Source organism: Scomber scombrus, chromosome 13 (assembly GCF_963691925.1).
Source record: "Scomber scombrus chromosome 13, fScoSco1.1, whole genome shotgun sequence".
Taxonomy (NCBI): Eukaryota; Metazoa; Chordata; class Actinopteri; order Scombriformes; family Scombridae; genus Scomber; species Scomber scombrus.
The window spans coordinates 7,661,251-7,682,678 of NC_084982.1; the positions used below are offsets into that span (position 1 = coordinate 7,661,251).

The 21,428-nt window shown below is 41.2% G+C and overlaps 2 protein-coding genes across 3 annotated transcripts in view; one reads left to right on the plus strand and one right to left on the minus strand.

Annotated features, from left to right (window-relative positions):
• The window catches only part of dgkh (diacylglycerol kinase, eta), a 49,735-nt gene extending 36,114 nt beyond the window's left edge, over positions 1–13,621 (minus strand). Inside the window, exons 1-4 of one of the 2 annotated variants that reach the window (XM_062431408.1) lie at positions 13,574–13,621; positions 12,209–12,373; positions 2,618–2,728; positions 2,018–2,176 (exon numbers count right to left, since the gene is read on the minus strand). In XM_062431408.1, the coding sequence (XP_062287392.1) occupies positions 2,018–2,176; positions 2,618–2,728; positions 12,209–12,373; positions 13,574–13,621 (483 nt within the window). Of the gene's footprint in view, positions 1–2,017; positions 2,177–2,617; positions 2,729–12,208; positions 12,491–13,573 lie in introns of those variants that run through there. The other variant, XM_062431407.1, reaches the window with a different exon arrangement.
• Positions 13,622–15,563: 1,942 nt separating this feature from the next.
• vwa8 (von Willebrand factor A domain containing 8) overlaps positions 15,564–21,428 on the plus strand; it is a 72,715-nt gene continuing 66,850 nt past the window's right edge. Inside the window, exons 1-4 of the mRNA XM_062431728.1 lie at positions 15,564–15,814; positions 17,250–17,327; positions 17,506–17,636; positions 17,988–18,098. Coding sequence (XP_062287712.1) covers positions 15,676–15,814; positions 17,250–17,327; positions 17,506–17,636; positions 17,988–18,098 — 459 coding nt within the window. The 5' untranslated portion in view covers positions 15,564–15,675. The remainder of the gene's footprint in view (positions 15,815–17,249; positions 17,328–17,505; positions 17,637–17,987; positions 18,099–21,428) is intronic.

Sequence of the window (21,428 nt, forward strand, 5' to 3'; positions counted from 1 at the left end):
TTGAGGATAACTCAGTTTGTTCCATCTGCCAGGAAATGCACTTCACCACAACACAACAGCAATACAAATCCATGCTGTGGCTTTCCCTCTGTTTTGACTCTGCACCTAAATGAGAAAAGTGCGAAAACAACATGACAGTGAACGCTAATATGTTTTATTGAATTTCTATGTGGTGGAGGAGCTGGAGCCATCTCTATCCAATAGAGCCAGCAGACAGACAGAAAGGAGAGCCAGAGTCTACAAACAAGAACATGATATCCTAACAGAGCTGTGATGCGTAAGCCACACAGCTGAGCTCTTAAAGAGCCGCGAGCCAAAAGCCGATGCCGTCAAAGGAATGCCCTCTGACTGTGTGTGTTTGTGTGCTGTGTGTGTGTGTGTGCTGTGTGTGTGTGTGTGTGTGTGTGTGTGTGTGTGTGTGTGTGTGTGTGTGTGTGTGTGTGTGTGTGTGTGTGTGTGTGTGTGTGGGAAGAGAAGGGCTTCTGCAGCTGTCAGAGGGAATGCCCAGTTAACGATGCTTTCCCTAAGCCTGGCTGGAGAGGGACACCAGCCAACACTTGGTGTGTGTGTGTGTGTGTGTGTGTGTGTGTGTGTGTGTGTGTGTGTGTGTGTGTGTGTGCATGCGTGCGTGTGTGTGTGTGTGGTGGGAGCATGTGTCTCAGCACTTCCACATATGCCTACAAGTGTGTGTGAATGTGTGTATGGAGTCTCTGCCAAGAGGGCCTAAGTATGAATGGCGTGCCAACACAAATACTGCCCCCCTGTTACTGTACATCGCTCTTGGCTACTATACCACCGCATCATGTGTGTGTGCTATATGTGTGTGATTACTTTCGTTCTTTTGACCCACATGCACACGCGTGCACTCACACACACACGCACACACAAACACACAGTTGAGAGTATATGTGGGCACAACTGTCTTGAGGGAAGCTGTAATGAAAGCTGACAGTGAATGGTGGACAAAGACAAGCGTCCAGACCCTCTGTTACCCATAGATCCAGAGCTTAGCTCAGCAGCTGCATCTCAGCAAACCTCAACAAGCCTTCTTTTCCTACTGCCTACACTTCCTCTCTCGCCTTTCACCCTTTCTTTCTTTCTTTTTTTTTTTTTTTTTTTACACTGGACCATGTGGTTATTTCAAGCTGTTATATTGTAAATGGCTTGCTTTAACCTGAATCCATAAATAATACTAATGACTATCTTTAACTGTGCCTTTGTGTCCTTAAATCAGGACAAAGAAGAGAAAAAAAGCAACGACTAGGACAAACTGCAATGCTGAGATGTAGCCTCCCTGATGGATCAATGAGGAGGTCAGGCTTCTTAAGCACAGGGCAGCACAGCCAGCCAGGCCACCTTGGAGACACCAGAGTGGACGGACATGTGAGGAATGGGAACTTAAACTGTATATAAAAATATATATATATATACGCTAATGTCACTTTTTGGCCATGACAAAAAAAGCCATTCAATTAATATGTTCCAATTATATTGTAAAGGACTAATCCTTACCATAGCACACAACCAAGACTACAAAGTATATATTTCACTAAGTTTATACTTTTGATTTATCCAGCATGGCCATCTAATGACAGTAAGCTGCAGGAAGGACAGGCAAGACACAGTGTATAACAGTGAAAGCCACAAGCCTCAATGAGGTGGATAAATTGATGCAGAAGTGGCCTTACAGTCACAGTAACACATGTGTTTCGCTGTCCAACCTGGGATCATACTTATATAATATATAGTGCATTCATGTCATATGGTGATAAATAAGTTCTGGACTTATTTAGAAAAGGTGGTGAACAATTGCTCACCTCCTCTGAGAAGCACTTGTCAGTGGAAAGTGTGGAGTGTGTTGAAAGAGTTTAATTTCCTTAATTTGAATAATAATTTGTCTTTTTGTCTTGACCCAGTGGTGCCTTATGGCATGAATGCAGCACTAACATGTACAAGTGTAAAGGAGCCAATGGTTGGGCTGTTGTGGTGGTCTGGCCCCTGGCTGTGCTGTGCTGACCCGGATTCTCACTAGGCCTTCCTCAGATCCGCTGGCACCCAGAGGTGGGGGGGAGCGCTGTGCGCCCGTCCAGCACACGGACAGAACTCGCCAGCACACACGACTCCTGGACACTCTGCGAAGCGCCCGCTCCTGCCAGCGTGCCAGGGCACTGCCAGACTGGTGTGTGTGCAGACACACACGTGCGCACGCACACACACGCACACGTTACAGATCAGGGAGGTTAGAAGCAAAGGGTAAAGAGATGTCAGTAACAGTGAGAAGTTCAAAGGATAAAAAAGAGATGTACATAAAAAGAGACAAGTAATGGCAAAGCCTCTGTTGAACGGAAAAAGGAAATTAAGATGATGATACATCAATGTAAGTGATTAAGGGCATGATAATATATCAAACTGATGGTTATACAAAAGAATCAGCCTTTAAGAGTGGGTTGCTGTGCAGAAGATGGCTTGTTTATAGGCACTAAAGCAATTCATTTGTGGGATTACAGGGAAGAAATTGAAGATCAACATTAATGGCAATTTGGCAGCTTGTGCTTTTCCATCTTAAGTGAGTCAGACTTTAACCTGGGATACACTGTAATGTACTCTGTAGGCGTACCTTGGCATCTTTGGCGTAGTAGAGAGTTCGGCCTCTCAGTTTGAAGTAGCGCTTTTTCCACCTCTGGAATGAGCTCGTCTGTTTCAGCAACAATCCCTCCTTTATACTTGTCTGGAGGGAGAAAATGAAAGAAAAAAACAAAACAAAAAAACAGTTGTATCAGTGAAAGGTTCCATCATACAATAACACAAAGCTTCAATCTTGCTCATACACTGCGTCTCGCCCTCACATGCAGAACACCCTTGTGTATTTATCTACAGGAAACTGTCAAAGATAAAAAAGTGTGCGCTGTTTATGTGTGTGTGTGTGTGTGTGTGTGTGTGTGTGTGTGTGTGTGTGTGAATCTGAGCTCCAATTTTATGCATGGGAGACAAGGAATTGGCCAAAAAGTGGAGAAGAAAGGAAAGCTATTATACACACACACACACACACACACACACACACACACACCACCCCTCATTTCTCTGAAGAGCTATAAACACATCACTCTCACTCAACCCCATCCTTTGAGCCGGAGAGAAAAAAAAGAACGATGGACGAGACGGACAGGGAGAAGGAGGGAAAGAACGAAAAGTGAAAGAGGGGAGAGAAAAAAAAAGGGACAGGCAGGGACAGCATCTCATTGACTGCTTGCGCTGCCTTTTGGCCATCTGCTGAACTTTGAGAAAGTCAGCTAAAAACAGATATGTCTTCGGCCGTGCGAGTTTGACTAGCTTAAAAGAGACTCGCATCATTTTATTCTCACTCTGCAGACACCAGGAACATTTCAATGTGGTTTTCGAGAGCAACACGAGGAGGTGGAGAAGGTGAAAAAAGTGGTGTACTATAGGGTGAGAGGACAGGGATGGTAAGGCTAAGATGGAACAGATGGGAGGGTGAAAATGGATTGGAACATTTAAGAAACTCAGCGATGGAAAGATAGAAAGACAGCGAGAAATTAGGTCTTCCTGTCTCCTATAGAACTAATGTGTGTGTGTGTGTGTGTGCCCGTGTGTGTGTGTGCGTGTGTGTGTCACATCAAATCAAACCATCTCTGCGTGTGCGACGCAGTACACACACTCATCATCATTATGACCGCCATCATCTTGTACACATTAACACACGCAGAACGCGGAGAGGACATACAGAGCAAATACAGCGAGACATGGAACAGTGGACACGGGAAAAGATAAAACACGCACACGCACACGCACACGCACACACACACACACACACACACACAAACGAGCGCGCAGATGGAAATGCTGTGTGGACGAACATCATTCACTCTGGGCACACACGGAGGTGAGGTGGGGCACACACACACACACACACACACACACACACACACACACACACACACAACACACACACACACACACGCGAAGGCTATTTATAGCAAAGGAAGGCTGCTCTCTAAGGGGAGAATTACAAACAGAGACAGAGGCCTGAAGCTGACATCCTGCCCACCAGCTGTGTCAACTTAAACGCAGAAAACACTGCTGTAGACTACAGGCTCACTGTAGGGACACACACACTCACACACACACACACACACACACACTGGCATGTTACACTGGATGAAGCAGGCATATACAAAACCATAATGGGAGATCACACTGATTATTATATATGATCAACAGAGCTGGATTTGTTGGGAATGAGACAAGCAGTTCTTTCAATTTGCCTCTAGCGGAGTCAAGATATTCATGCATGGCTGATTTACTTTTAGGCTATTTCTCAAGGTTTTAAGATACACTACGTCTTTTCTGATTAGCCAAATTAATTGTTTAGTTGATATATTTGATAATCGAATTATCATTTTTTGTCATGTATTAAGCCAAAATGCATTTTCTGGTTCCAGCATCTATAATGTGAGGATTTCCTTTGTTATATATATATAACAGTAAATTAAATATCTTCACGCTTTGGACTGTTGGTTAAGTCTAACAAGGAAGTTGAAGATGTCACTATTTTTTTGAGTGATTAATCAAAAAAAAAAATCAACAGAAGAAACAGTTGCAGCCCTAGTCTACATAGGGACTATTTCTTCTGAAAAAAGTAGACATGTTCATAGTAAGATCTGAGTCCTGGCATTGTTTGTAAAGAGATATATCGCTGTGCATTTTTTTTAAAGCTCATTGTTCAAACTGAAATTACTAACTCATCCATTGCGGCAGTGGTGTAGTTCTAAGGAGCAGACCTCAAATCTCAATCAATCTCAAAACCTGGACAAATAAAACCAAATCTATCACTAAAGGTAAGTAAGGAACATCTTTGTTAGTAACAAAGGTGAAAAAGGGCACTCAAGCGACGTAGTATTGCAGTTTCACAAAGTTGGGGGGATTTACAAGAGTTATATTTTTGGAAAAAAAGTCCAACTCAAAGCAACAGAGACTGGGATTTCCTGAATTGTTGTGTCTAGTATGATTCAAATGTCAAAAACACTACATTATGTACTTCCAAGTATTGGCTCCCTCCACCCTGGTCAATGCCTATGTGTGCTAAACTCTATTCCCCTAGTTTAGAGTTCAGGCAATATGTTGAAACTGTGTAGTTTCCAAGTCAGAGTTGATGATGTCACATCAGTAATGTTATCAGACTTTAGAAAGCTCCCCCCACAAAATGTTCTACAGTAACTCTTCTCGTCACAGCTTGAGTTGTACTCCCAATTACCAGTACTTTAAAACAGATGACATACAGGGGATCCTGGAGGGGGTTTAAAAGTAACTAAAAAGTAAGAACTATTTTAAATTCACTACAACTGAAAGCATTACAATTCAAAAGCCCAGTATGAACACAAATCTTCTCATAAAGTTCTCTGGCGTTGTGTTGTTGGACAGAAAAGCTGAGAGAGGGCACGAAAACACAACAGGAAGAGGACACTCTGAAACAGCTGTCTACCTATGTTAATTCCCTACTTCCTTTTCCATAAGTACGACTGAAGGCCGAATTCCTGTGGTGGATTAAGGTGAAATACCTCAATGCTGACTACCCTATAAGGCCTCAGCCGCTTGCCTGCGACTACAATCGACGTGGGACTGAAGCACAGGCATGGCAGATGAAGTCATCTCCTCATTTAGAGTCCTTGGGCTACCGAAGACTAGTGAAGAATAGTGAACGTGAAGAGGTTCGTTCGGCAGTTTCTCATTTCTCTTGTTGTTTTTGAGGAGCCACAAGGAAGACTGTCGTTCGTGACTTTCCCCTTGCAGTACCGCTCTTGACATGCGAGGCAGCCGCGCACTCACGTAAGCGTATACACATGATGGGCTGCCCAATCAGCTGCTCGGATGGCTAATCTGGTCAGGAGAAGGAGAGCGCATTGATGACTGAGAAGCTTAATGAGCACCTCATGACTGATTGAGGCAAACGCACAGAGACACACAGAGTGACAAAGCTGTGGAGCTGATTCATTACACGGCAGCATATGAGCGGTATTAGTATACTGACACAACCATAAAGTCTTAATATAAATTTCCGTCTTCACCAGTTACAGTGTGCAGCGTTGGCTTTGGTGGAATCACTGTGTTTCATTTCAACTCGAGCAAACTTCTCACACTTTGTTTTGGAGGGACAACCACTACATCTGAAAGCAGTCAAACTTTTATAGAAGTTTTGTCTCGCATTTAAATGTCAAGAACAGAAAACTTTCGAGACTCAAAGTCAAAAAGTGGAACTTTAATTATCTCTGCGCGGCTGGAGCAACAGAAGTGACTTTGCTCTAATAGTTGGATGTTCTATTTTCTATTTTGTCCCTCCTTGGCCTCCATAGTTCCTTTCCTTGTCTTCATCTCCTTCCTGTTGCCAAGTAGGCCAGAAGTGATCTATAAATAGTCCTGCTGCTTGCCTCTGTGCACGGCTCCTCTCTTCTGCTAAATTGTGAGACAGAGAACAAGTCCTGTGCCAGAGAGGAATGAGTAACCTGAGCGCCATGTAGCACCCACACTCTGACTGACCACCGACACGGTGACACACACACACACACACACACACACACATGCTTATACAATAGACAAAGGCACAGGCAGTTCAAATGAATCCAGCAGCTGTGGTTGGTGGATAAGAGCAGAGCAAGAGTTCCCTGAAAGGCTAAATGAAGTGAGCAGAGCAGGGCCTACGTCCTGCCTTTGACGATACCCAGACAAACAGTCAGTCAAACAGCTTACTCACATGGCTGGTTCATGCAGGACCTGACCATCTATTAACGTAAGCTTGGTCTAACTGGAGCCAACAATAGACTCCTTTTTTACTGATGGTATAGTCTCTCTCTCGCTTACCTTAAAGCTCCAGAGCTATGGGTCCTAAAACGATTACTAGTCCCTTTAGGGGAATCACTTCGGTTACCATCTAATTAATCTTATATAAAAAGCTTGACTTTCCTCATTCTTCTCTAGATAGTTACTTGTTATAAAAGTGTTTTAATTAAAAGCACAAAGGTTATATGATCTTAAAAATGGCAAGCATGAGAGGTACAGGGCTGCTTTTATGAGTCCTAAACTCATCAACATTACATCCCAAAGGCTTTTATTCCATCGTCTCACAGTGACAATTTTTAATTCTGTTATCAATCATTCCTCTTCTTTATGACCCCATCTGTTAAATGCTTGTTGGGTATGAATTCTGTACACTGACCATTGGCTGGCTGAGATGCCAGAGGCTGCTCCAGATCAAGGCTTCAAAAAGAGGGGAGTGAAGGTGCCAGCACTTGAACAAAAGTGCTTGTCAGATGGTGGAACAGCGTCTGATACTCCCATGCTGAACACCTTTCCAATGTCGGAATTTGGGGAGACAGCACCCGATAATTTCTGTAACTTTCCCAAACTGACAATTTGACATCGACGCCCCAATTCACTCAGTGACTGGTCTGGTGCGTGGAGGTGAGAGAGTAAGCAAGGTATGAAACTCACACGACGATTTCTAGCCCTAGCGAGAAGAGAGGCCTCCGGTGAAAAAGATCCCACCTCCGTTCTCTTCCCGTGTCCTGCCAATATTGCATCTTCTTCTCAAAACAGATTCAGAGCCTTGCAGGAGCAGTGGATAACACACAAAGAGGGATATCTCAGCCTGACAGAAGAAACCCCTCTCTTATTATTTAAACTCATGACCGATAAGGCTAAACTGCTGTAACTGCGATTGGCCAGTCCATGAAGAAGACTGCTTATTTACCCGTCCTTAGTTTTAGTGAACGCTGACTGGCCGCTAAGAGAAAACTACTGTCTGAGGAATCATTCCTTGCCGTGAGGCTCTGTTATACCTCCATTACCGACTCATTTGTCATTCCTGAGTAAGACTGGAGTGCCTGTGGAGCCAGAACAATTGAGTCTTTTAGAAACCAGTGTTGAATTTCATTTCTCACTTTTCTCTCTCCTCATTCCTTCCCCCGGTTCGTCCACCATCTCCTGTAGCTGTCTCTACATATTGTCCCCTCTGTTGTGTGTAATTGTGACTCTGTACCCTTCCTCCTCATACTCCCACCACATGCTAAAGTTTCACCATGGTGATGGGAAAATTACAATCCAGTAGCTGGGAAGGGGTAATTCCCTTGTCTGTGATCTCTTGTGTGCAACTAAACCATATGTATGGGTAGTTACACATGTGTCAAGTGGGTACAGGGGATGTTAAGTGACGACGTTGAGGCCAGCAATTTACACACAATGACCTCAATTAGATTCAACTACAGCTTTTAACCGAAAAAGGTCTCAACTTCACGTTGCTTCAGTGCTACATTAGATTATGGTACATAATGTACAGTTACTGTTTCTGGATGTGAAAGTGTGAGATACAGACCACCTGGCACATTAAGAGGTGACACCATTTCAACACAATTAGAAGTGGAGATTCCTTTATCTAAATCAATCAATCACACTTTATTTATATAGCACCTTTCATACAGGTTAAAGTAGTTCAAAGTGCTTCACAGTTGACTCACAAGCTGATAATAAGACAGAGCAAATGACTGAGGACAACATAGAGAAAAGGAACAAAAACATTTTATACCAATGCACGCAAGAGAAAAAAGGATTTATAAAAATTGTTATCTAAAGTTATCTTAAAAAATGTATTTTCTCTCTAAAGAATTTATCTTGTTAACTTATCATCATCACATCATTTGAAGTGAAATCTTACTTTTAACTGTAAAAGTAAGTGGCAAAATCACAAAAAACACACAGTTGGAGGAAGCTTTAGGAACATGTTCTCCCATTTATGCTTGACTATTTGAGAGTTCTCCAAATGAATATTTTATCAAAGAGCAAGATCATTTAAGGAGACAAAAATCTGTGAGTGGATATTCACCGACTCTGTCTAGATCTGATCTTAAGTGTAGTTATTCTAAAGACTGGAATCACTTCCCAAAAAAAAAAGTTAAATGTCAGTGTGCCTCCTCTTCTAAACATGTGGGAAACGTGGACTGAAAACGAATAGTCTCCATAACGCCTCATCCCAAACCCCGCCTAACTCCACTTCTATCTGATCTGGATTATTCTATGTCAGGTTTGTGGAGCGATCCCAGTCCCTTTTACAGCGGCAGCAGCTGCAGCTGCAGCAGGCCCTGGCATGCCATTAGCTCTGCTTTCAATCACACAGCTACAGTATTAGTCACAATTTTATAAGCTCTCTTCAGCTGCGGCAGAACACCCTGAAACGAGAGAGAGAGAGATCGAGAGAGAGGTGGGCTGGGAGTGGATATGACAGGACACAAGAGAGGCTAGAGTATGTAGTCTGACTCCACCCGATATGTTTTGTGTTTATTGTAATTAGCTGGTTTAATGGCTACAAATGCATTTACAACAATATAAGTTGCTGCGTTCACTACATAAGAGAGGAAGAGAAAATGAATGCCCATATGATGGAGTATCAAATTCCCTCGATGTGCGGTCAAACCCCATTACTTTATGGCTGACAGGAGAGATCTCAGAGCAGCAGGCAGGGAAAAATGATACCCAGCACTTCATCACTGCAGCAGCCGACCGTCCAACAACAACAACCAATCGCAGCTGCCAATATATTGATTCGACATGATGGGTTTATAAGTGGCTATCAGAAATAGTTGACATCAAGAGGATAAACTGAATAGTTAGCTGCAAATGGAAGTAATCATTCAATTGCCTTGTGTAACGTGCCTGCCAGAGTCAAGACATTCAATGCAATCAATATCCCTGTTAACAATGACAGAGTTTCAACATCTAATTTTCTTTCATTCTTTTTTGTAAAGAAGATATTTAAAGAACTTGATGAGATGTTGTGAAATTATCTTGATGATCATTAAGCAGCATCCCAAATTCTGTCCAATTTCAAGTATCCATACAGATGTTTACAACAAACCAGCCCCCATTGGCAGTATTAGGTTTCTTCCATGGAAATAAAAAGGACGTTTTAAAAAAGTTTTGTGCTTTATTAAATTAGTTGTTAAGTTAAACATCTCTGCAGAACTGCATGCTTGTCCTTGTCTGCTTCGATTTAATGATGTTTTTTCTAGTAATTCAACCAAAATCTAAACCAAATGAAAACACAGAGATAGAGAGAGAGAGAGCACATCTGAGAGGAGAGCGGATGAGAACTACTGTGGCATATGTGCCCCCTTCAACCGAACCAGCTGTCTTACAAGCAGCATCGCCATGGAGTCAGCCAATAAGAGGCGAAAGATGTGGTTGTCTGTGGCAACCGAAGAACCAGGGAGATAGTGGACGGAGAAGGGGATGGACATAGACAATGTGATGGGCAAGTGTACACATGCATGTGCCCCAACACGCATGCACACACAGTCCAGAGCTGAGCAAACAACCCAGTGGAACAACACTCAGTGAGTCAGTGCCTGCATGATCCATTAGTAACTCTCAGCACACACACACACACAGAAAAAACCCACTGACCCACACGACAACAACTCTGAAACCTCTGTTAGCACAATGTCAACATGCTAAGCACACTGATACAATTACAGTATATGCTTTAAACCATTGTGATAGCAGTAAGAACTGACATGTAGTGTGCTGTATATAGTACGGCAGAACAGATTGAGTACACTGTATTTGGGCTGTCTGCCTACCAATGCAATTAGCATCACTTCAGTATACATTACTGCAGTCATCACGGCTCACATCATTTTGTCTTTCAGCCATGTTTTAAATCTCCTGCCTTAACTTTAGAGGCAACAGGTGAGTAAAGAATAACTGTGTTCCTGGAAAAATCTTCTTATGATAAACAGTCCTTCAGGAAATGTCAACAAACATCAGCTGATGAGGGACAGTCATCAGCTGGATCTGTGTTTACACCTTTTAGACTGGGTCTTGATTGAGTAAAACATGATCATGTTGTAATTACTAGTTAGCTGACAGAAAATACATCTATCACAAGTTTGGTATTGCATTATTTCTTGTTCGTCAAATTACAACCCTAAACATGTGTCACTTTCAGCTTTTCAAATGCCCAGATGTGAGAATTTGCTTCCTATTTTTGACTGCTTATTGGACAAAATGGGTTTACCATTTTTGTCATTTTCGAGACATTCATTCACAATGTTGATCAATCCAGCAGTGATTAATGAAAAAGTGAATGTAATGTTTGTTCCAGCACTGCACCATGTGCTCCAGATAGCACCATACACACTGAAGGTGAATCTGAGAAAGGTATACTATAGACAGACATTCCTGCGCCCCACATCTTTAAATATACCCCGATGCTGAATAATGCAGGTGGGGTGGAGTGGAGCAGTCAATAATTAAGTGGATCCATTGGTGTGGGAGGACAGCACACACTTACAGTGTAAAAGATAAGCGGGCCAGGGAAGCTAAGTTGTCAGAGGAAAGAATAAGAACAGCATCAACTTGCTTACTCCTCCAAGTAAAACGCAGCAGTGCAGCAATCCTATATTTAATTTGTGGAACACAGTTTTTTAAGTTGATTTAAATCTTCCTTGTATGTTACATATACTTACTTACATAAACTTCTTATCATGTCACACTGACATTACAGTTAAACTTATGAAAACAACATTTTGATTATTGTGATGGTGATAATTAAATTAAAGACAAAACAATATTGTGTGTTATGGGAAAGACTGAATGTAAAATGACACAAAAATATTGAACTAACAAACTGTTAATATGATCAGCTCTTGACAAATTAAATAATTGACAGTGAGATCACATTTCAGCAAGTTGTGTGAAATGATTGTCATACAATTTCACACTTGAACGGAAAAGTTTGGTTTTTATGTAGCTCCATGCAACAGGTTAAAAAAAATTCAAGAGCTCTGCATTCGCATGCTTGTATTGCAGGCATTCACTGCAAAGCATTAACGACCAGCCAGTGTGCTTCACTGGTACCTATAACATCGGGATCTATAAACAGTCCGTAATGTCCACATCACACGTCTCTTTATAATTACCAGGCCAGCAGGCAGGTTAGATACTAATCAGCTCTCTGGGGCTGCTTTAGTGAGCCAGTGCCTTGCTCAGAGACGCCTCAGTAGCCCATTTAGCCCCATGATCATCAAATCCAAAGAAGTCAACAAGCCACCCAGCAACCCCAGAGTCTAATCCCAGTCAGCACATAACCTTCAAAATCAAGATATCCCAATCACACAACGACAAAGAGACAGGGGCGTCTTACCTTGCTCCTGATCTGCCCTGAGGTGGACACTTTCCGGATGAGTTTCTGGGGGCCTTCCTGCTCTGCCTCGCTGTCAGAGGACTCGTCCGCAGCGCCGGAGCTGGCGACAGCACCCACCACATGGGCATGGATCCCCGCCGCGGACACCGGTCCTTTCTCCGGCTCCTGTCGAGGGAAGGGATAAAACCAATCGGGGTTAGCCTTCGCCCGGTCCGCCGCTCCCTTCCTCTCCTGGAGGCGAGAGCTGCACAGCGGCTGGGAAGCGTCTCTCCTCGCTGTCATCTCACACTGTCTCTAGGATAAACACGGCGGCGTTTTCTGGAGTATGTGTGGGCTGGTAAACGCATAGGGGATGTAGCATGTCGCGGCACAGTGGGAATGGGCTCCACAGAGTACAAAACCCCCTCCCCAGTCCCTGCTTGGCAGATGGATATGGCTCCAGCCTGCACTGCCAGTCCAGACTGAGGCTAGAGACCGCCTCATCCACTCCGCAAACCGGTGGACATGTCCGTGGCATGGCAGACCCTAGCGGCTGTTTTACACAAGCACCTCATCCACTTTAGTAAAAAGGAGCCCAACCTCTGATTTCTCTTAAGGGTCAAAACCCGAACTTCTAGGGGGGTAACCACTATAATTAATATTACAGTAAATCAATAAAGCTGCACTCTAATAGGACCCGAATTGAGTGGTTTTATGAACATGATTTAATATTGGGAACAATTATTTAGTAATCCAGAAAAAGGTTACATTACTACTTACTATCTATTCCCAGGCATACTGTAAGCTATACAGTAGTGCTATAAGATAGCATGTGTGATAATATGCGCGCATATAAAATATTTGGAATACAGTGCTGTCCAGGACAAGACGGTCAAGTTGGATTTTGTGTAATCCAAAACATGATAAATCCTATTTCGACAAGATTTTCTTCAAGTCTTAATATGAACTAGACTAGAAGAAGAGAAGAGAAGAGAAGCTCCTACTCTTACGTGTGAGAATAAACGCAACATTGAAGGAGGCTATAATGTCCACAACATTCAAGAAAACGGAAGAGGCTATTATTTAGACTTATTCATGTATTCTTCTTAAACAATGTCAGTGCTTTTACGTTTGTTTTGGGACAAAAAAAAGACATAACTCATAAATAATAATGTGAAACCCCACCATGACATCTTAGCGGCAGTCTGTATAAATCACTGCGAACGCTTACAAAGTCTACGTGAAAGGAAATATCAAGCTACAGATGATGAAACAACGCAGAAGTGAGAGAGACAAGGTCAGTATTTAAAGTCGCAACGAGCACCAGAAACGAAGTGATTAAAAAAATTAAAAAAGAAGAAGTCTCCTGTGTTGAATGTTACTAACCAGTTCCTCCCAGGCAGGGCTGCGGGGGTAATGGTAGACATCCTCCATAGTCCCAGACCTCTCTGTCCGCTCCGGGGAGAAAAGAAACGAGTCGGTGTGAGGTGGAGGAACTCGCTTTGTGCCCTCACACCACTCATACGAGCATTGAACACAAGTGATTTAACTCTCCGTGTCGTCCCTCTACTTTCACCGCTCTCCTCCTGCTCTTCTCGCCCCGTTTTACGAGCCTATATCAGCGCTCCACGTGATAGATGTCAAACCCGCTTAAACGCGCATGGCTCGGCACGGTTTGTCACGGTGCGACGGGCTGACACGCGCACAACTCCGGTGTGCGTGCCGGCTATATATACAGCTATGTATGCGTGTGCACGCGCGCGTGAGGAACTGTGTGAGTGTTTAATGTAAATGACGTAATCGATCTTGGTATTCAGGGGCGGATTTAACGATTGGGTGCCACGGATAATTCAGGGTGCCTCCCTGCTTGGTTCCTTATCTCCACCCTTTCTCTAATTGGGAATGTATTGGCAGTAGTAGTAGTAATAGTAGTAGAAGAAGCACTAAAAGCTATTACTGACGTAAAACTATTAATTCCACACAATACTCAAGTAATCCATCCAAAATTTTACTTTTAAGTCTAAGTTTTAGCAAATAAATGTAGGCCTGGAGTTTTATACTGCTGTAGCCTATAGTTAAATCTACAATAATGCATCATATTGTATTTGTTGATCATATATTTTGTGTGTAAAATCTGAAGTTCCAAAGTAACTAACATGCCATTTGATAAATGTAATAGAATGATAATTAGTCTGAATCCCTCCAAGTACAAGTGTGTTATAACTGTATGCAAAATATTTGAGTGTTAGAGAATGTTTTTTGCTGCTTTTCATGATGATATTATTGTATATTCAGTTTATATTATTTAATTTAGGTTTTAGTATTATGTTTGTATCATGCCAAACATTTGATCCATCCCACATAAGATTACAAGACACCACTATTTTACAAAACATTTATCTTGCGGTGATATAAGGCATAACCGATATGGAAGCATGTGGAAAAATAACAGAACAGAAATACTAACAAAAAATGAAACAAAACAAAACAAAAATCCCAAATGAACTGTTCATAATTATTTGTGTGTTTTAACTGATTGTAATTGTCATTTCTCTGTAAAGCATTTGGGTCAACATTTTATTTTCCATAAACTTAATAAAGTGAACGCAATTTTTTCTTTGGCATGTCAATTTGGAAAATTGTAACTGATGATACACATTCAAAGTTTGGGCACACTTTCAAGTGTGTTGAAATTTTGGAGAGGTACTATGCAATTAATTCTCTTTTATTGTATAATTTTAAAAATGATAAGATTAATTCAAATGTGTGTTTTGGCTTCAGACCATATTTAAAGCGTAATTGATTCAATAAGAGAAAGTGGGGACAGAGAGAAGGTGAGCCATGGTAATAAAAAAAACCGATTTAAGTCATACAAAATATAATTGTAAACATCAAAATATAAATATTAACACCATCTTGGAGAGAAAACTTTTGGTGTGTGCAATAGCCTAGGTGTTTGTGAAAGACACCTGAAAATGTAGTGCTGACTTTAATGTTGGTTTGTTCTGTTACACAAACATACACATAGGCCTACACGTTACACAGACAAAAAATTATATTCTTCTTAGTATTCTTAACTAATAACCTATCGTGTCAAAATTGTTTCTGAACCTACAGGCTTTTGAAGTCAACATACTATGATTAATAGAATCAACTGTCAAATGGATAAAGACTATATGGCTAGTTTTACTGAACAGAGATTGGAGAATTTTATTGCCTCGGTGAAAGTAGTGATAGGCTATAGCTACATGGTTAAAGTGATCAAATACTATGTCGGAACGGTCGATTTACGTGTAAACAAACATGATACCTCTACGGAAGACTTTAGCTACGGACCAGTTTGTCCCTCTTTTATTATCTTCCGGCTGCCGCAAAATGAGCTGACATATTATGAAATGTGGATAAGACAGGTCAGGACATAGCTTCCTAACAAGCCTGTGAACTTTTATTTGACACTAGCGGTACGTTTTGGATGGCATAGTTGAAGTATGCACTCTCAGATAATATGTCGCGGCACAGCTGCGGCAGTCGCTGCGAGGAGGGTGAGGAACATTCTGGGTTCTGTCCTGGGTAGAGACGGCTGGATGTGGAGAACCCATGAGGTCAAACTTCTCAACACGTCCTCAGGTAACCGGCCTACAAATAACGGGTTACGGAATAGGCCTGTGCATTGTCAGTGGTAATAGCTAGCTAGACAAATTGCACAATTGTCCGTTAATATCATCGTAATATATCGTTTTAATGTCTTTTGGACACCTATTAATATACGTGGTTGCTAGGTGACCAACTTTCTAACAGGTGTTGTGTCAAAGACTGTTCCCCTGTTCCCCTCCTGGTAAAATGTTGTTTCCCGTAGCACCACCTCCGCCTTTGGGGTCAAGTCTTATAGGCTATAGACTTATCTTAGTAGTATATAAACTAAATTGTATGGAAGTTTTTTTTCTTCTTCCTTTCAATTAACACTTGAAATGATGAAGGCACGTGTGAATGACGTCGTAGAAAATGTAAACCATTCTTTGTTGTTTCCTTTTACTTTCATTAAACTCATAACTTTTTTAACAATATGATCCAAAATACTGACAAAGAGGGAGATTCTGGGTAGATAATACTGTGAATTAAAAACAATCCAAACTTTTCTAAAAAGAGAAAAAAACAGGTTTAAATTCAAATATAAGACTAGCACTAATTTTGTTTACTAATTAGTTGCTAAATTAGTTTCTGATCTATGAAGAAAGTGTTTTTTGGATGAATGGACAAAACAACACTGAATGGAAATGCTATTCATTCTTCCAGCCTATTACCATATTATACACTTGTTCTAATGAGCTGGCATTAAACACAATGACATTACAAGTGTACGACTAAATGTGAAGTGGGAACATTAAAACACCATTCATCTAATAAGTTTAATGTAAGTAGGGTATTTATGTTGAGTAATGTTGCAATTGGACCCAGTTTGAGCCTTGTATGTGTTGTAACTAGCTATTTATTGCAAGAGATAACCTTGAAATGAAAATTATTGCATTCTACTCTACACGCTCAAAAACTGGAAGAACTTGTCAATGCATTCACACTTCAGGAAAGTAGCTCTCTATCCTGCTTTACATCAGTTCCCTGCAGGCAGATATTTCTTACATCAAAAACCATTAAGAAAAACCACAGGTGACACATTAACACAGGCTCCATTGTATCCTGTTACCATACTTATGTCTTAACCTGTGATCATGAGACATTTAGCCAGCATGCACCATACTAGGACCTTGATTAAAATGAAATCATGACTATTTTTTATACCTGTGTGTTTCCTACTATGACGTGTTAACTTGGCTGCTGTGAAAAAGGCCTACAGTAAAGTTGTCCCTCAAAATCCAAATATCTGCTGTAGGAAAGGGTTTCCTAAAGAGCAGGATTAGAGGAGTCCTTTAGGAATTGTAAGTCTTAAATAACAGGAAGTGCTGTCAAATAACTTCTTTTTTTTTCTTCAAAGTTTGACTTTAACTGTCCTGCTTATTACTGTCTGTGAAGGACCTGCTCATGTATTGTTTACCCTGTGTGCCTGCAGGTGACACGGTGAAGATCGGAGATATCTCATACAAACTCAAAGCACCTCAGAATCCAGAACTTGTTCCTGTCAAACACAGTATGTAAATATTTGTGCATACTGAATAAGTGTTTGTGTATTCAGATAGATACTATGCATGTTTGCATGAAATGAGAGAAAGACGGGCTATAGTAAAATAAAAGTTAGTAAAATGTTAGAAAACAAGTGTTAAAATGGTAACATTTTAGTATGATCTGATTTTGTGTGGGTATACTAGTTTCAGATTCCCTACCCCAGACTGTGGCCCAGCACCTACGATGGATTATGCAGAAAGACCTTTTGGGTCAGGATGTGTTTCTCATTGGTCCGCCGGGACCCCTGAGACGATCCATAGCTATGCAGTATCTTGTGAGTACACCAGTAACACACACACTCACACACAAAACAAAACTCAACTGTATAGCTCGACAGCATGTCAAAAAACATGAATTTAAAAAAACCCAAAAACATTGTAATTTTAATTTAGCAACTGACAAGTATCACATATAAAATTATTCTTCAAATTTCCAACCCAGTATCTGATATTTAAATATTTATATGAGAGTCAACATATGAACATCTGGACATCTTTTTATTGTTTTAGTTCATTTAATTGGTTTGAAAAATCGTGTAAAATTATTGTACAACTGAAACCTGACAATGCTGCGTGAGTTTGTGAAAAGTTGTGTGAAACGATGTTTGTCCCTTTTTGTTGACCAGGAGTTGACCAAAAGGGAAGTAGAGTATGTAGCTCTGTCCAGGGACACCACAGAGACCGACCTGAAACAGAGGAGAGAGATCCGCTCAGGAACGGCCTTCTACATAGACCAGGTAAATCCTCTCAGTGGCTTTAGTTTTTCTTGGTATTTATACACTTTTTAAAAAGCTGGGTCAGTAAGTAGTGTAACATAGTCTTTTCCAGACAAATCAGGGTACTCGGATACTAGTGAATCAATGTTTGACATAGTAAAATTTGAATTTGTGTTACCCTTGTGATAGACCCGTAACCTCTCTAGCATGTGCTCTTACTTAAGGTCCAGCTGAAATCACATTTAGTCATCAATTTTTGTAGCCGGAAATTAAAATTAAAATGAAAAATCTATCATTAATAGGAAAGATTACTAAGGAAGAATACAGCTATTTGGGGAAATATCAGAAATGCTCTTATTCATCTCAGCTGACTGCAGGGCAGTGTCAGTGTCTGTGTTTGATTGACAATAGCTGCCAGGCTGAGTTAAGGGGGCACCTTGACTGGGCAACAAGAGACAAAGTAAACAAACTTGTGCTGTAGTCTTAAATTCATGGACAGACAGAGTGTTGTTAGCATTATTGAAGAGTAACACTGTTACTGTAATTCTTGATATTTTAAAAGTTTCCTCACCGAATAAATTCAATTTTATTATAATAATTAAATGACCAACCTTTTTAGCTGATCTATAGTTTGGCATTACTTCCTGGGTCTGATCCTGGCAGTCTGAGTCACTGACAGTTACTGTGTGCATGGCAGAGCTAACCCAAACGGAGCTAATGGTCTACCTCCTGTAATTGCTGGATTACAGCTGCTAGTTGTCAGAAATCCAAGGCAGTGTCGGAAACACAGTTGAGGGATATCCACTTGAGAGACTGCATTTTCCACGGATGAGGTGATGAATTCTGAGCTGTCTAGGATCAGGGAAGAGCTCCTAACCATAGAGCCTGATCAGCAAACTATGTAACCAGCAAGCTGAACTGCTTTCTGCCTGATTGAGCTAGAGACTGCTGGACAAGACCCAAAATGAACACTGTAAGCAGACTAATGGATTATAAACACATTATTTAAACAGCATTTGTATAGGAATGATTTTGTCCCAAGCTTTTTGATCCATATAAGCAGTTGATGGCTGTGTCCACTGCACACATCAAGAATTGGCTTGGACTCACACAATGCTGCTCCCAGAGTGGCAGCAGGCAGAAAGTGGAACCTATCTGAAGCAGTGCAGCAGGTGAAATCTGCTCTCAGGCATGGAGATATTGTGGACCAGGTGCAGCATTGAAGACATGGCTTTGGGCTAGGCACAAGTAAACCCACATGGCACAGAGCAGCACCTGCCCAGAAGAGAGGACTTGTGGTAAAAGAGATACGGCAGCAGGAGGAGGCCGAAGAATGTGAAAAGGCAGTCTCACAGGCAAAACAGGGCCAAAGGACAAGATGGGGAAAAGCTTGAACACCTTCAACACTGGAAGCTTGCCGGAAATCTTTGGGAAATGGAACGAGGCAGACTAAGCTTCATCTTCAGAGCCATTTACAATGTTCTTCCCAGTCCCAAGAATCTGAACCAGTGGCTTGGGGAAGACCCATCATGTCCACTTTGCCAAACACCAGCAACCCTAAGGCATATACTAACCGTCTGCAAGACCAGCCTCACCCATCTGGAGGCCCAACCAGGTTTTTCATCAACGGGCACTAGTGCTTGAAGAAAGGAGGACTAACAACAATGCCCTCCCTCCCTCTCTCTCCCTCTTATCTGTCACTTAAGCACACAAACACAAGGTGTAGAATCACAGCAAACCTTAAAATAGCACTACAACAGTGGTGCCCTCCCTTACCATTCCATTCTGTTGCTTTCCATGCCACTTTTTGATCGTTCAAGCTTTATGCAATCGTACACACCCACACTCTGTTGACTTTGTAACTCAAGTAACCATGGATACTCGCAGTTCCTCATTATTTAGGCTGGTTTGTCTAACAAGAACTTTCTGTTCTCCATTCAGCTCCATTCATTTCTCAGGGGTACAAAAAACGATTATGAAGAAAACAAAATCCACATAAGCCTGATCATTAGACCATGTCATTGGGCTTCAAGGAGCCATCAGAGACAATGATGATAAGCTGTGATAATTAACATTTACCCAATCATGTCATTATCCACAACTAATTAGCACATGGCTGCATCCGTGTAAAAAATCAATCAGTTACATAACAGTTCAACCATCAACTCCATGGAAACACGTTGAAGTTTTTTTTTATGATTTATTCTCAGCACATTTATCCTTTAGACTCCACTCACAAATTTAGTCTTCTGTAACAGGAAAACTCACCGCTAATTAGTTTGAATTTCGTGTAATTAGACTGGATCTGAAAGGGAGTTCAGTTACTGAGTTTCGCTCCTCTTTTTTTTAGCCAGTATAGTGTAGGTACTGGTTGGTGAGGAAGGTGTTATACTATCAATATGTGCTCTCATTATCAGACTGTGTAAATGCAGTGGTGCTATTCTGTGTTCACTGAAAAAAAGGTGCCTGTATATCTATGCCTGTATTTTGCATTATACCAAAGTTGCTTTCTGAGTGTTTTTTATAGTTTAATCAAGAGTAAGGGGGGCTATATTTGTGCCAGTGCAGATGAAACCCTGCTGATGTGGCAGTTTTGTTTGGCTCTGGCAGACTTTTCTAATTTGATAGCTTAATCACTCACTGTGATCTTTCTTCTACTGAAATTAGTCTATTAGTGAGAAGCGTTACTGAAAATCATATATCACAGTGCAATTTTATGATAAAAACCTATACTTTTGCCTTCATGAAGATGTAGACAGAATAATACAAATGCCTTTCAATATGGAATATGATTTCCTGCATCATTATTCCAGAGGGCCATAGACTAGGATTCGATTGACAATTTTGAACATCTAATTGGTTTTTGGACTATTAGTTGTGTCAGTAATCGTTTTTATTTAAAATATCTATCTAATCTTTTGTCTGTGATCAAAACAGTGCTTTCTAATAAATGTGGTTAATATGTCTCAGGCAGGAGAATGGGCTGAGATAGAAAGATAAAAGCCTAATTTTTTAATTATATCAACAGTATAGTAACAGTAGTCTAATTCATATATGGGCCCCTTTTTTAATCTGAAGCGGCCAGTATGTGTGTTTTATCTGCAGTCTAATTTTGAGGTACACATCGCCTCCAAATGTTTGCCTTTGTCCTATTTAAGAACAACATTCCTCAGAGCTGTGCATAAACCTGTGATTAAGCATCAAAACAGTCTAGAGAGCATCACCAGCACAAGTAATGCTGAAATAACACAAATGCACAAAAACAGAAACTCGTGGACCAGAACAGTTACATAGAACACCTGGGATGCATAACTGCAGGTGACCTCAAACTTATGACGAACTCGCACTTTC